The sequence below is a fragment of the Anopheles nili genome, chromosome X, assembly GCF_943737925.1.
Source record: "Anopheles nili chromosome X, idAnoNiliSN_F5_01, whole genome shotgun sequence".
In the NCBI taxonomy this organism is placed as follows: Eukaryota; Metazoa; Arthropoda; class Insecta; order Diptera; family Culicidae; genus Anopheles; species Anopheles nili.
Genome location: NC_071293.1, coordinates 2,655,871 through 2,672,115, shown reverse-complemented (window position 1 = coordinate 2,672,115; position 16,245 = coordinate 2,655,871). Strand labels below are relative to the sequence as shown.

General features: G+C 49.4%; 1 protein-coding gene across 1 annotated transcript; it reads left to right on the top strand.

The window, feature by feature from the left end:
- Positions 1-14,489: 14,489 nt before the first annotated feature.
- Positions 14,490-15,830, top strand: LOC128728425 (forkhead box protein L2). The gene has a single exon (XM_053822050.1). It carries the CDS (start codon positions 14,490-14,492, stop codon positions 15,828-15,830), a length of 1,341 nt encoding a protein of 446 aa, XP_053678025.1.
- Positions 15,831-16,245: the final 415 nt, after the last annotated feature.

Genomic DNA, 16,245 nt, shown 5'->3' with positions numbered 1-16,245 from the left:
GAATGACCGAAAACTTTTACTTCCGCGCGGTATGTGTGTGTGTGTGCTTTGTGATGTGAATGTGTGCCGTTTGAGACCGAAAAGGAAGGGAACGTGATGGGCGTTCATAATGCTCGGTGGTCAATATCATGCATTCCGAGCCCCACGGGGCCATTAAACGATCAATCAAAATCAGATAGGGCGGGAAAAACTTCCCAACACACACACAGCCAGACACACGTGTACAAAAGGAACACCAGCGCAGGGTGGACAAGAACAGGATGGCGACACACAAAAAATGCAGCTGCAACGAAATAACGAATGGCACGTACAGTGAGCGCAATAAAAGAACAGCTAGCTAAGAGATTCAGTTGTGGGTCAACCTAATCGGTTCGAATGTCCACCGAAGCGAGCTTTCCCCGCCATGACGCAATGGTTGGCTGCGGGCGGATCGAAATGTCACGCATTCGACCCAAATGTGCCAGAACTAAGCAGGATTTAGGCATTGAGGTCGTATTTGAAATTAGAAGATGCGCCGTTGTCTGAGATGCCGCAACGTCAGTACAGCAGTGACGATCAGGTTTACTAGATAAAGAAAAGCATCTATTTCACGTTGGGGAGTTGACCCCGAGAAGTGAGATGATCAGTAAAAGATCAACGCAAGATACCTTCCAATCGTAGAGTAAGTCTAGGAGATAGATACCCATGACAATCTGACGTGTAATTCGCTTACAGTAATGACTGTTCGGTGTTCTTTGTCACTGACATCTGGAGCAAGTAAAACATTAGCAAGGTACGCCTTTGATCATTCTCATTCTTGGGTTTCCCGCCAAAACCAGAATATCACATCAACCGGTTCATAAACCCCAAACTGCCTGACCAGATCCCTGGATGTGCTGAAGTGCTTGTAAATGTAAAACTTAAAAATAAATGGAACGAAAACGGAACTCTGTCTTGGAACTCCATTCCGAAAGGAAGCCGGGAAACCCCGGATGCTGGACCACCTTCACACCTTCTCATATGACCTCCACTGTAGCGCAATCTGCGATGCCTTTTCTTTCTCGTTTTTCATCGCTCCCTCTCTCTCCCTCTCAAACACACACACACTCACATCAAATCATCGGTACTTGGAAAACTCCCAGCGTTGGCTCGCCCTCGTCGGATGCTGCACGGGGGAGGGAGGGTGGGGGGACACGACGAAGGGGCGGAAGGGGAATTGCGATCGCGATGAAATAATTGAGCATCATGTAATATGCGGCGGTGCAAAAATTACATTGGCCCATCCGCGGCGCGAAGTGAAAGGATTTGAATTCGTGTGCGCGCGCGTTTACTCTTTATGTGTGCGTATGCGTGTGTGTGTGTGTGTGTGGATGTGGTTTTGCGACGGCGCCTCCATGCAAAGCGGGGAAGGGCACAGAAGAACAAGGGAAAAAAAGCGAAGGGAAAATGTGTGCAAAAGAAAACGAGAAAACACGAGAAACAAAAAGTCCACCAACCACGCAAATAGCGAACGGAGAGTGACGGCAAAAATCGCCACAAATCGCTTCCATTTATCCGATGCAACCGCAGGGGTGGGTGGGGAAAACAGAAGGGAGGGGGGGGAGGGTTGGGGGAGAGGTGCCGATTATTGTTCCCCAAGCGAACGAACGAAGCGATCGATGCGCTGAAGGTCAGGACGGGGCAAAATGAGGCGAAAGCGAAAGCTTCTTTTGCGATCGAAGATCGAGTCGAAAAGAGAGAGCATGAGAGAGCACGGAAGAGAGAGAGAGAGAGAGAGAGAGAGATGATCACGGAAGAAGGCTGGACGAGCAGATCGAGCTATCCGACCGTGAGATCTCGGGTGCATGAGATAGAACGTGGATAGTTGGAGAAAACGCGTCCAAGGGCCGATGGCTTGGGACGTCTTGACCTAGAAACGGGGTCTGTTGGCACTGCGGGAGTGTTGTTGGAGGTCGACGAATGGACCGGAAATCGATTAACCTACTGTAAGGACGGGCGTTCTGCTTGCAATTGTACCTCAATTAGTCACTGGCCATGTGCAGGCTGCCATGAAGGTGTTCTGAGAAAAATGGATCAACGGAGAATGGTTTGATCTTGGGGTTTTTCCGCCATCTGGTGCTCTAGATGTACTGTGGATCTCTATTCCGAGGGTGTAGAAGGTCAGAAGCTAGTTTTGGTGGGTCTTTGGATCATCTTGTTGACATCGGAAATGCCCATCAAGTCGAAGATCCCAAGAATAGCTCAACCATCTAGTCCCTCGAGACAACGTCCACAAACTCCCAAAGGAGGATGACCACTTTCAACATGCGGTGTCCACCTCACGACAACCGCAGAACGTCCGAGACCTGTCGTGGCATGTCACTCACTCACTGGCATTAACATTCCACCCACAAACACCTTCTCGCATTAGCAATACATCACCCACTGCACGTGGACGTACTGCAACGGGTGTCTGAGCGACGGACATTGGGAGAAAGTCGTCAGGGAGTCTCAGTGCAGTGAAGTCTGTCTGTACCGGCGTGGGTTGAGGTTAAGCACACCACCTCCACCTCCACAATCACCCTTCTACCCACCACCATAAAGGGTGTTCCCGGTGGGAGCTGTTGAAGGGCTATTTTTATAACCCCAATCGAGTCCACTTCCAACTGGCTCTCAGAGACTTCCTCCGGTGTGGCACGTTTTCGGGACTTATTTAAATTCGACCTGGCGCGACGCGCGAGATGCCCCTCCTGCCCTCCACCTCCTCTTCCCTCTCCCTCACTCTGCTTCACCATCACGATTATTCCCCCGGGCGATGACCGGCGAAGATGCGACGCGATGTGCATGCGATAGCAGCGCATAACGCTTTCATAACGGCATTCGCCTCTCCCCCACCCCATTACACCACCCATTCGCTGCACGTCTCACTCAGGGGGAGTGGGAAGGTGGAATGTCACGGACGACGGAGGCGCAATGTGTGTTAACTGCCAAACCCCAAACACCAAACCTGTTTCCGTCGAGCTCCAGGATCGTTCCTGTGGTTGTGCATTTTTCGTTGTACAGCCGAGAGCTGCTGGAATGAAAGTCGAAACCATCGTTTAGACCGCAAACAGCTGCTGAAGGAGTACTGCGATGGTCCCTTGGGTGTATTTTTCATCACTTTTCAATTGGCAATACAACCGTTGAATGTAAATTGCCCTCGAGGGTAAGTACAAACCGGTAGTAAAAGAGGTTTGCGTTGATCGATGCGAAAAATAAACGCCTAAATGTATGCAAATGTACTGGTAAATGTAATTCGTTCAATAACTGTTACTACCCTATTTTCTTGCAAGAAAAATGTTCACTCATTTAACATATGTTTGTTTGTAAAGTAGTGTTTTTATTGTTGTGGAATTATCGTATCTTGCCCATTGTTTGGACCTTCTTGAATATTTACTCTAATTATCAAACATTTTCCACCCAATATATTCAAATGGAAATGGATTACAATAAAGCGACATAAATTAGAAGCAAAGGTGTATACAAATACTGGAATATTGTCTATGAAATTATCAGTTCTTATATACTACAGTCAAGTAACTATTCAAGCTAAACACACGCCTTCTATCACACTTGCACGCAAACTTTTAGAGATTTTATACAATAGCCCTGCCTTAATATTATGTTCTTCGATTACATGCCATCATGCATATTTAAATTCAAATGCTAATAGTTAAATGACCTGTTAAAAGCTTTTCAAACTTGTACGTGTAGAACTTACATCGAACAATGATGATTACTTTTTGCAGTAGTTCGATCTTTTTGCCTCGACGCTATTCTTTTTGTTCGTCATGGCAACGGGATATTTTCAAAAGTTAGCTCAGGAAACTCATTACGAGTAACGGAATGCAATTGCATGGAAAATTGTAAGTGCAGGGTTTTTAACTCAATTTTAAATCATGTTTCTTGCAAGCGACTTGAGTAGCTTATTTTAACCATTTAACGAAACACAGCTTCCCACTGTGCAATGAAGCACCTTAGCGAGCGCCACCTGGTGGCAAAGCTTGCCATGCATTTTTTGTAGTTTGACTCATAGATGGCGCAAAGTCGAGACAAGAGAATACAGCTGTTTTAGGAAAACCATTTAGGTTTTTGTTCAAATCATTTTGTTGCCGTACCACGGATATTGTTCTTTTACCTTAGCTGAGCACATGAATATTATTGAAAGTGTGAAAATTTTCCGTTCCAATGAAATCCGTATATACCTATATCACGCATTGTCTGATAGTCCCCAGCTCTATCACACCCTGTTAAGAGCTATCCCTTCAAGCGAAATAGGACGCGATAAACCACGAACCCCGGCGGCATCAGTGGCTGGCGTGATGTAATCCAAGGGTGCAAATTGCTCTCCTATCTGCCTGCTTCGTCATCCCTTTCACCCTCCACGCAAGGATCCTCGTCATCGTGACGAAATCCGATACTGGCCGTTTTTCCCTGGCGTCGTTTTTCTTCTCTTCAACCAACACTTCACACCGTGGGCGTGACTTCAGTGCACGAAGTAGACGTGGCTACGCATTCAGGCAAGCGCAAATGGCTCCAAAAAGCGAAATACCACCGGTTTATGTGTAGCCGGCTGGTGGAAAACCTGAAGGGACGGATGGGCCCGGGTGACGGCCGGGTGAAATCAAAAACCAAGCCATATTAGGTGAAATTGAATCCAAAAATCAATACAAACTCACTGTGTGTGAAGTTGTTTTGCTGCGTGGAAACTCCACAAACAACAAACGAACGCCATGACCGTTGTGTAATGCTACAGCAGGCAACAAGCGAGAACGAGAGTGAGTGAGTATCTGAGGGAGAGAGAGAGAAAGAGAGAGAGAGAGTGATAAATATTGAGACGGGTGATGAGAAAAGGGCGCACCATTAGGGGAGCCTCCATTAGGCCCTTCCGTAGACCACCACCGGGTTTTCATCAGAAAAGGGAACGAGCCCTAATGCGTGTCAGCTCTTTGTTTCGCGAGCGCATGCCCAAGTGTCCCTAGTCCCGGCAAAGCGCGCTGTAATCGGATTGTAATCGGCCGGGAACCCCCTCCAAGCTCCTTTTTTAAAATGCCCGCACGGACTCAGCAAGGACTACTTTGTCCCTTTCAGTGGTCGCTCGAGCCCGGCGTGCCCTAAATAGACGCGATGCGAAGAAAATCGATGGCGAAGGAATTTGATCCTGCCGAAGCGCGCATCCTGGGGACGCGGTTTTTCTCGGTATCCTCGCCGTGCTTGGGCTTCAAGCTTCTGGCGGAAAACGCGTATAAATAATGCATTTTCCCGGCCCCGGTAACAACGGCCACCTGGTCTGACGGGAAAATCGTGCCACCCAATTATGGTAAAACGCGTCCCGTTGTGATTTTGTGGTGGAGCAGGATGACCTGTGTGGCTGGGGTTTTTTTTCTCCAGAACGTTGAATATTAATTCCATTTCGATTTGCTCACCTTTTATGGTGCTTGTTTCTGCGAAGCCCAATTCAATTGGCATTACATCGGGGTGGGGCTGGAAAAGAAAAACCCTATGGAAAATCAATAATAGCGATTACCACGCACAGCTTCGGCGTCCTTCGTTTCTGACAAGCTAAATAAAAGCCAGCAGGGTTGTATTTTCCGCGAATGGTGGTGCGTTTTCGGGAAAAATCTCATCGACTATATGGTTTCCCTCAGTTTCCATTAGCTCTAACAACCCGGCAGCGATACGATAAACCATATTCTGTTTAATTCCTGTTCTGGCAGGGATTTTATTCATTCCAAAGCATTTAATAAACTTCGAGCCTCTTTTGGGCTCGAATGCCATATCCGTACGCTTATGCTTTACCTCTTTTGAACGATAAATAATTCCCTGATGCACGTAGATTTCTAAAATATAATTAAACAACATTCGCTGTGAATTTACTGACAAACATCTTTTAATAAACCTACTATACAACTCATATATAAACCCATATATATTACATTTCAACAACAGCGTGCCGTCGGGGGTTTCTTTCGAGTAATGCGCAAATGTAACAACCATGTAAACGTCGCAATAGGCAGCCATTTTCCCCAGGACATCGTAATGACATGCCACCACAGGATGAAGCATGTAAAGGTATGAGTGTTCTCATCCAGCCTGTTCGCGCGTTGGCGTCCTGCACTGTTGGTACTTTAATTTGAAAGACATATTAATATACTATTCAATGTGTATACAACAAAGTCTCTGTTATGTGGCACTTACGAAATCAAGCCCGTCATGACTCTTGTGTGTATGGAGCATAAGGCGGTAGAATATGACTTCCATTTTATGTTTTCTATCATCCAGAAACATTTCCGATAGTCTTCCTGATCTCGATCCTTCTTAAGAATATTTTCTGGTTCCTTGAGAAGATAACTTGCTTTCTTTGATAAACTTATCAAATTCCTTTCTGTAGCGGTTTAGAAGGAATTAAACAAAGCAAAAGGCTTTATTACTTCCATTGATATGTCTCACATACTTATTAAAAATAATTCACAATTTTGGATTATAAAAATAACTTTCTTATAACATTTTTTAATGAATTTAAACGTGTGACTGGGCTACCAATTTGAAATTACATTCACAGGACAGATGAGCTCGTACATTGTACGATTCATTGGGTTCAGGAATTGCAAAAATCATAAAGTAATTAAAGCTAAAGTAATGCTAACATTAGAACTTCAATCATTTTTTTAGAGATGAAATAGGGAACGAGTTTTTCACTTTCGTGAGCTTCGTGAAATTCCTACAAACAATATCTCCTGCATTGATCACAGATTAAATGCAGGTATCTACTATATAGGCAGTTAAAATATTTCTAGAAAAGTCAAATACCTTACTCAATATGTATATGAAAAGATTCCGATACAAACAAAGCTTTCATTTAAAGAAATAAGATATATTTAATATATTAGGAGAATATAATATATGAGAACCAATATTTTTTACCTCATATTTGTAATAGCATTCATAATTTCATAACTTATTTATCATTATATGGTGCTTCCAGTTTGATCGAATTTGGACCTTTTCAGCTATACTGATTTCAATAAAAAAAGCCAAGAGTTATCCCCATTCAAGTATCGTACATTTGATCCATCTATTATATTTCTCATACTAATCTAAGACGTTTTTCAACTACCACAAGATTGTATCTTCAATAAAGGATTACACAGCAATCACAAAAGTAGACATAATATACATTCGAACGCTTTTTGAGGTATTTATCCCTCATTCAATCAGAAAATTTCATCTAATGCATACAAAAGTGAAGCTGTTAGGAAAAACCATACCACGCGAGTTCGTGTCCTTTTCGAGCCGCGTATACTAATCCCGCGTCTACTAAGGATGCCTGCATGTATGCAATTCGTCCTGTCGTATCCTCAGCTCACATATTGCCCGTTAGCTGATGCATAGAGCAACATTTCACTCGTTACATGCATACCAAATTGGCTCTCAGTCTGTTGTCGAACGAAAGGTTGAACGCTCCACTTAAGCCTCCAGCTCGGGCACGTCGTCAAGACGTTCATGTCTCGCTTCGACAGCTTCCGAACATCCTCCACACTCATCTCGAAGGTAAGGGACAAACACACCGCAGTCTTCCCGTGCTGCCATCTGACCCTTCACCGGTCCTTCGCCAAGCCACCAGATTGCGATCTCGGTTTGCATTGAAGACATTCGAAAGTGCGAAAATCAAACAAAGCGCAACCGCCTGAGCCCTTACGTGTGCAAATGCACTTTTTCTGCTCCTCCGGCCCTTTTGCAGGGTGTTGCTGCTTCAGTTGGGTTCTCGTTGGGTTTGCTGTCCCGCCCTGCTTTTCGCTCCCTTCTTGGCACATCTTGGTCAGGGTTTTTTGGATCCTTCCCACTGCAAGACGCCGATGTTCGCTTTCCCTAAAAAGGGCCGCTCGTTTGTGCCTCGTCATGTTCTACGCGGCTTCGATTGGCCTCAGGTTACTCTCCACTCAAGCCATCCTCGCCAGCCGAAGGGTCTCATTCTAATTCGATTAGATTCACCGATAATCACCCGGACCTCGAGAAGGGGAAAAAAAGGGCGTCTAATCATGCTGGCGTATGTTTTTTTTCCTTCCTTCACTTTCTGGGTCTCTTCCTGTGCCTCTCGCGAGCGAGTCATTATGTGTTTATTGCTGCACATCTCGAGAGCCCATCGGTTCCTGTGGTCCTGTTCGTCCTTTCTGCGGGCGTTAAAGTGCAAAACCCAAAACAAAGACCAACCAAACCACGGCCGCCCGGAGCCGCACGTATGGTTCGCTATACTTCTGCTTATCGCACCGGAATCCTCTTCTCAAATTGCTCCCCCAGCAACCGTATCCTTGGCCCAGGATGCGACTATATACATTTAGGCGCGCACACAATGCACACCGCGCTCGAATTAACGGCACGCTAGCGGAAACGAATGGGGCAGAGGGTGCACGAAGGAAAAGCAGTGGAAAAAAAATCGGCGGAAAAGAGAAAAAAAAAAGAATAAAAGCAAAAGGTAAACTGTAAATACAAACACAAAGCGGGAACCGTTTAGCTGGGCACAATTTCGGCATAACTCCCCGACCAACGCCAGGAGCAATTGATTCGGGCCGCCTCCCCGCACCCTTTCCACCCCTCCAGGCCCCCGTCACCCTCCCACTTGAGCTGGGCCTGGGTCGGGGTGTGGACGCACAATGTTTTATTTTATTTTATTTTTCCACCCCTGTTTGTTGTTGTCCTCCATTCCCAGGGTGTTTTTTTCTTCTCTCGATTCGCTTCTCAAGTGCTCGGTGTCCTATTTGGGTCGCATTGTCCACTTTCGATTGCCTGGTGGCCGTAAATGGTGCGCCTGATGATTGCCCGCGCGAGGGTAAGCCACTTTTTGCCTCGAATTTCGAGAGGTTTTTGTTTTATTTTGACAATCGCTCGAACCTCAAGGAGCCGCGAACTCGGCACAGGCGTCGAGTGTCACAGTGGAGGATGAAGCGATCGAACGCTGGTACCATTTAATCTGGCGATCTAGCAGATTGGGACAGAAAACTGACACACCAGAAACCACCGAACGCTTGTCTAATTGTGCTCGGATGGAAGCTTTTCGGGAGCTCTTTGCGTTATCGCTCTGTTTCCCACATTTGAGAGCTCTTTGTTGACGTTGGGTAAACGTTGTCGTTGATCCGCAGGGAGCTTTGACGCCTTCACGAGCGATAGGAAGGGTGTTAATAGTGGTTAGTGTCGTCGTCAAGTCAACAACGGAGTTGGTGTTACTCGAAGCACTATCAGCATGGTGGATTAGGGGTTAGGGATTAGGCAACAAAGCTCGGAGTTAAGCTGATCAATCCTATTGAAGTGGATAATGACGACACCTTCTTATCGGTTTTACAGAAAAATTATCTCATCTATTGCCAGCTGATGTAACTCCTGCGACATTGGGCTTGTCTTAACCATGATATACCTTTAATAAGTTATGCTTCTATCATGAAGGCTTTGGATTCTTTTGAAAATCTACCTCTATTCACAATTATTTAGCTAATTCCCTTATACATATCTAGTTTTATTTGCCCTGTGTTCGTGTTAATATCCACAAAAACTAACATTCATCAGCTCTAGTTCCCAAAATTGCCCCCAATAATCATTGCGTACTCTTTGCACCTCGTAAAAAAAGCGATCCAAATGCAATCCAGCCGCAGCACGGTTGATGTGATCATTTTTCGCGCAATTTGTCCACTGACTGACCAGTCCATTCCCATCAAACCACACTCGCCAACGGTCGAATTGATTCCCCAAAACCTGTCAAACACGCAGCAGGGACAGAAAAACACAATCCTGGGAATCATTTCGAGGCCCATTGTTTCCGACGCGCGGCACACAATCGAAGGAAGCCACACGAGCGCACACCCAAAAAGTGAACCATCAACGCAACACAACGGTACACAAATAAAAAAAAAGGCAAGAAACAACGACCAACAAACAAACGGCTGGGCCCTACGGCGACATCCCAACCTCGGAACAATTCCCTGCTGATTTCGTGTCCTTGCCACGTGAGCCAAGGACTCGCGCGTGAAATGGCGCAACAAACCATTCGCAAAACAATCGCTGGACACACACACAAAACAGGGGGCAAAGGAAAGCCTTATGTTGGGGGTGTTTGCAAACCGGGAGGGGTTAATGCTCGTCTCCCTTTTGTTAATGGTGCCCCTGAATGGCGCGTTTCGGTTTCCGAGCGATGGCTCTCGGCGAGCAATAGGCTGTCATCACACCGGCTACGTGACTGACGCTGGACGTGTGTCCGGCTCGGGGAGTGGAAGGTGGGCCGGGGGGGGGGGAGGCGTGATTGCATTGTCCTATTGTCCTCGCTCGGTGTCCCTTTTTTTCTTTTTTTTTTTTTCCTTGGTCAGGCCCGCCAGCGAGCCTGATTGTTTGGTCACAGCGCGCGCTTTCCCTCACACACACACACACAAAACTCACCCCCGTTTTGCGGGTGGGTCGAATTGAATCTTTCACTTTCTTCTCTGGGACGCGCTTGAATGCTTCCGGTCACACACACACACACGCGCACGGGTGGCTGGCGTGTGGCTTCGTTTCCTGCCAGGTTCGAGCAATTTGTCCTCATTACTGTCCACCCGAGGGTTGATAATCCTTTAATAGGAGGGATGTTGGAAGGGTGGGAGGGAACGGGGGTGCAGTGGTCCTTCCCACGGCCTAACAGGGCACTGGCACCAGGCCAGGATAATCGAGCACAGACAAGAGGCTAACAAGGAGATCATTGCTCAGGGATTATTGTCCTTCGAGTCCTTCGAGCAGGATACGTTGATGGCGTTTTCAAAGGACACGTAGGCGTGGGGTTTGGTGTTCGGTGGTCAAGCTGCACGAAGACGTTTTCTGTTCGAGCACACCCGATTCGATCGGAACCCATCGATAGTGCGTTCAACCAAACGGTGAACCCTTTCCGTCTCAGCTTTTGGGTCGTAAGGTGAGACTCAGACCCTCAGATCTTAGGAAACCGGTTCTCGCCCACCCTTTCGAACCGGAGGGCTACCAACCACCCCAAACCCCTCCGGCCCTTTGTAGATCAATAGCTGGCGAAAACTGGACGAGCCCGATCGAAGCCATCGATACCTCGTGCGATGCGGCGGGTAAATATTTTCCAAACACTCCAGAGGCACTTCCACGCGGCAACGGAACCAGCTTCCCAGCGTACCACCCGAAAGGGCTCTCCGGGGTGGAAGGGAGAGAGGATGGGAAGGGGGGAAGGGGGGAGAGGGGGAGGGGGAGTGAAGACGACCCACTCGACGGCCGGATAATCACACTCATCGCACCCTTCCCCGGGAGCATCCATTTTAGCCGCGTACCTTTCACCCTTTTTTCCGAGGGTGGTCGATTGAAAGTAAACAAATCCTCGAATCGCCTCGAAATCGACTCCCGGACGGTGCTCTCTCTCTCTCTCTCTCTCTCTCTCTCTCTCTGTTACTTCTTTAAAATCAACACTTGACCATCGACCAGCAGCAGCATTATGCTGGCCTAGCCCTATTGATGGACGAGTCCGGATGAATGGATTGTTCGAAGAGACGATCAATTTCTCGAGCCCCGCTGGATGTTGTGAGGTGTGAGTGTCTCGAGGTTCGAAGAAGACGACGAGAGTGCAAACAGATCGCAGCACGGCTCGGACAAACAGCGCGGTGAAGCAGCACGCAAACAGGCGACCATCAGCAGTACGGATCCGGCGTTGTTTGGTGGCTTGTCCTGCGTTTCTGGAGTGCTCCGGATCCGCGGTTTGGTGTTGGAGGAATTTTGTGAGCTTCCCCACGTCCAGGACCTCGAGCAGGTAGCCAGCTTCGACCACGTTGGCTAGAAGACATCCCATAACGTCTCGTCGATGAAGGTAAGCGAAGGTGACGCTCTGGAAGCATCGTTTAAATGAGGACACGCAAGGTATAGGTGACTCCGTTGTCTTGAACAATCGCTGTACTACAAACAAACCCGCCTCAACCCGCCTGACAGCTTGACATCTGAGCTAGAGTTCGAGAGATTCTTGCCGGTGGAGCTTGAATTCCAGATTCTCAGTCACCTCAAAACCGTGGCACACGAGAACCTCGGACATTCTCTCAACGTGCCTGAATTGAAATGTTGCAAGCTTCTTTGCATTCCTGCAACAGGCGGTGAGCGTCTTCTTCGCTGTCGAACACAAACGATGTACAATCGACTTCTGGCGCACGACAAGACGAGTAAAATATTGATTTATCTCCAGCACAACCTCCAAACCAAGCTCCACACGAGCATCGTGAGAGCCGTCAGCTGCGCGTGACGACTTTCCCTCCGTCCAGCAGTGACCCCGACGCTCGAACCTGCGAGGTCTGAGGTACCAGTAGCCCCCTGAACCTCCTCATATACCGCCAAACATGGACGCGGACACCGAACCTGTCAAAAGCCAAAGTGCTGCTGAGTCTGAGACATTAGATCCGTTGTGTGCCTCACGCCTCACGGGGGTCTCGTCCACTCGAGGAAAACAAAAGCCACCAGAAAGCTTTGTTGTTCTTCCTCCATCAACCACCTACACAGCCTTCCTGCCACCGCTTCAACAACCACTTCGAGCGGAGGAAGCTTCTTGGTGGCTCATTATGAAAACATTCAGCGTCATCGTCGCTCTAATGGCTGCCGATGGGGGTGAGGGTCGCTCCGGAAGTCACTCCAGCCCTCCACTCGCTTCCATCCACCCCTTGGGGTCCCTGGCCCTGCAGTAGGAAGTAAGTGCGATCGTAGCCCCACGATATGGTGCCAATTAATGGCTAGAACAATGGACGCGTGATACCACAAGTATCGCCCCAGTGCTTTGAAAAACACACAGTCATACAAACACGCAGACACGCGGAGAAAGAAAGGAAAACCCTAAAGCACGACCACATCTCCTGCCAAGATCTCTTCCATCTTTTTGCCATCAGGAACCATCTTTTTTTCACAACCGGAAAGCGACCGCTCGAACGCTGAGGGTGGAATTCGTCCCGGGCAACTTCCGGTTCCGGACGGAACGCGTCCAGAAGGACACGCGGCACGCAATTCGGGGATGCTCACGCGCGTAAAATTGACGAGCGGCTTCCGGGGGAGGTGCGCTTCCGGTGCCGCACAGCCTCGCTGCATATTTACTGCCGCGGAAACCTTCATCCCTTCGGGCAGGATGCGGATAACGAGCTAACGCTTGATGTTGAGCAGCAGGAAGTTTTAAGCGGCTTACGCGGGTCGAAAGGGAGCCGAGCGCGGAGGGTGGGCTGTGTGCGTGCAAATAATTAACAAATTAACGCACAGCCCGAAAGGCGGCCCAGTGGAACCACCCTGTGGCTGCTCTGGGAGCTGTCAAAGCCGCCGTGTGACACTTTATGTGCACGATTCCGTGACGGGTGCATTAGCGCTCGCGTGAATAGCGCTAGATGATGAGACGTTAAAGTGCGAGTGAGAGGGAGAGAGAGAGACAGAAAGAGAGTGAGAGAGAGCGAATGAAACTTTGTATGCTCAGTACATCGAGGACGTGCCTCCTCCCTGAAACAGAAGACGCAGCCAGACTCCAGGGCACCAGGCTGGTAGAGTGCCAGTGGTTCAGAACTGTGGATAGGGGAAACTGGTGGTACCAGGAAAGCGTAGGGGAGAGTGGGAAAGGGGGGGGGAAGGGGAAGAGGGGGGAGAGGGGTGGAAATGATGAATGTTTTAAAATAATTTGCTATGTTTTACTCGTCATGTTTCGTCAAATGTTTCCGTTTCTCCGGCTCCTCCACGTCTCGGCTTCTGCGGCTGTTCAACATCACCTTCCCTTCCTCTTTACCTTCCCTCCACCCTTCCCCCCTTGATACAGTGACGATGTTTATGTACACGCAAAACAAAAACATACATTACGCCGAGGCGCGCGGCTCCCAAAAACCATAAGGAGGCGTGGCTCCGGATTGGACCAAAGCGAGCTCGCGATTGGCCGAGAGTGACGTTTTGTTTGTGCGCAAATATTTTCCTTCGCAACACTGCGCCAACCAGCCATCAAAAGGGCAGAGAGAGAGAGAGAAAGAGAGAGAGTGTTTTGTGGCGTTCATTGGTTTGTTGTTTTTCCCGTGTTTTCTTTTTTTGGCTTCACTTTTAGCTAGCTCCGTTCAACGTTCACTTGGGCGGCTCTCAGGGGTTCGGTTAGATCGCGCGTGTCCTGCGTGCGGAGCAGACCGTGTGTGAGTGCTTGTGTGTGTGAGTGTGTGTGTGACGAGCGCGTGTTCGATCGAGAGCCATCACAGCCACGACCAGTAGTACGGTGGCAGCAGCGCCACTGACCGTTACACTGCAGCAGTTGAACGCGCGAATGGGCTAACCTTTCGTCCGGTGAAGTGTGCAGGACCTTTTGTGTGCAAGACCTTTGTGTGCAAGACCTTTGATGGTAGCGAGCGAATGACGAAGAGAACCTTTTGGTGGAGTGTTTCGAACCTGTGCGAGTCCTGTGTAGAGAGTGTGTGTTTTTTCGCGTTGTTGGTGCAATCAGGTTGACCTGCAGCCTGTCAGACTTAAGTGAGACGATGTTGAACGTGTGCGCAGATCTGGTGCAGTTCGACCAGTACAGCCTGCAGCTGTACAACTACGCCATGGTGGAGCGTTTCCGCTCGAACCAGTTCTTCAACTACGGCAACTTCGTGGCTGACACACGGACACTGTCGAGGTTCTTCAAGCCGACGTTGCCACCCAACCCGGTTGATGCGGCAGCAGCAGCAGCAGCTGCTGCAGCAGCCGCCGCCGGCAGCGCTCTTCTTGCTGATGCCAGCAAGTTGTCCTCCCAGGCCCCGAAACCCCAGTACAGCTACATCGGGTTGATTGCGATCGCGATCCTTAGCTCACCCGAGAAGAAGCTGGTGCTGTCCGACATCTACCAGCACATCCTCGACAACTACTCCTATTTCCGCAGCCGTGGACCCGGTTGGCGCAACTCGATCCGCCACAATCTCTCACTCAACGACTGCTTCATAAAGGCAGGTCGTAGTGCCCACGGAAAAGGTCACTATTGGGCGGTACATCCGGCAAATGTGGAGGACTTCCTCAAAGGTGACTTCCGGCGGCGGAAGGCCCAACGGAAGGTGCGTCGTCACATGGGGCTAACCTCCGATGACGACATCTACGATAACAGTAGCCCACGTCAGTTCTTCCCCGCGATCAACTCCCCACCACCACCACCACCACCACCGTCGGCGTCTCAGCCGTCATTGTCGTCAGTTCAGCCGCCACAACCACCGCCAGCACCACATCCGGTACTCTACCTTGGTCCGGGTTCGGCGGCAACGGCAACGTCAGCGGCAGCCGCCGCCGCTGCTGCTGCAGCCGCTGCCGCCGCAGCCGCCGCTGCCGCCAGTGCCGCCGGCTCAAGTGCAGTTGGTCCTGGAGGAGGTCCTTCAGCCGCCGGCAAACTCGCACTTGTAGCACTCGGTGAAGGAGGTCCTGCCGATCATCAACACCTGCATCATCAGCATCAGGCTGCGGCTCTGCTACACCATCATCACCAGCAGCAGCAACAGCAGCAGCAGCAACAGCATCTCCATCAGCATCATCATCAACATCAACACCACCACCATCACCATCATCATCATCATCAAACAACGGCTGCGGCCATCATCATGCGCAACACGATGGAGAGCTTCTCTCGCAAGCGTCAGTTCGATGTGGAGTCGCTGCTTCGACCAGACGATGGTACCGACGATCGTGAGCCCTTCGAACTACGTCGCGCTCGGCTCTGCTCACCTGCCAGCTCCAGCCAGAGCCCTTCACCATTGCCGCCCTTCGCTGGAGCCCTGCTACCGGTGCAACAGCCACCACCACCGCCGCCAAAGACGAGCCCTTCACAAACCCTACAGTCGAAGGGTGGCCAGTAGTAGGTCACCGAGGTTCCTTGATCTCACGCAGAAGCATCCCTCACCCTCCTGTTTGTATGTTCCCTCCCACTACACGTACATAGATTATAGCGCACTATCGCGACATATTGAATGTGACTCTGTTAGCCATTGATGTGAGCCGAAACCGGTGCCGGCGGGTGGTGGGCGGTGGGCGATGGGTGTCCTGTTGTGCTGGGATTATAAAGTAGCAACGGCAGCAGCAGCAGCAACAGCAGCAACACCACCAGCACCAGCAGCAGCAGCAGCAACAAGCACGAAACAGAAAACAAAATTATTTGCCAACCACATGAACCACCCTAAGCCGATTTTCCGCATCCCTCCGTGGGTGGGGAGGGGCGAGGGTTGAAGGGTGGAAAGAGAATTAATTCCGAATATCAAAAGACGGATTACGCGC

What these genes read in the sequence shown, in the direction of transcription:
- LOC128728425 (XM_053822050.1), top strand. Translation starts at nt 14,490, where the DNA reads ATGTTGAACGTGTGCGCAGATCTGGTGCAGTTCGACCAGTACAGCCTG.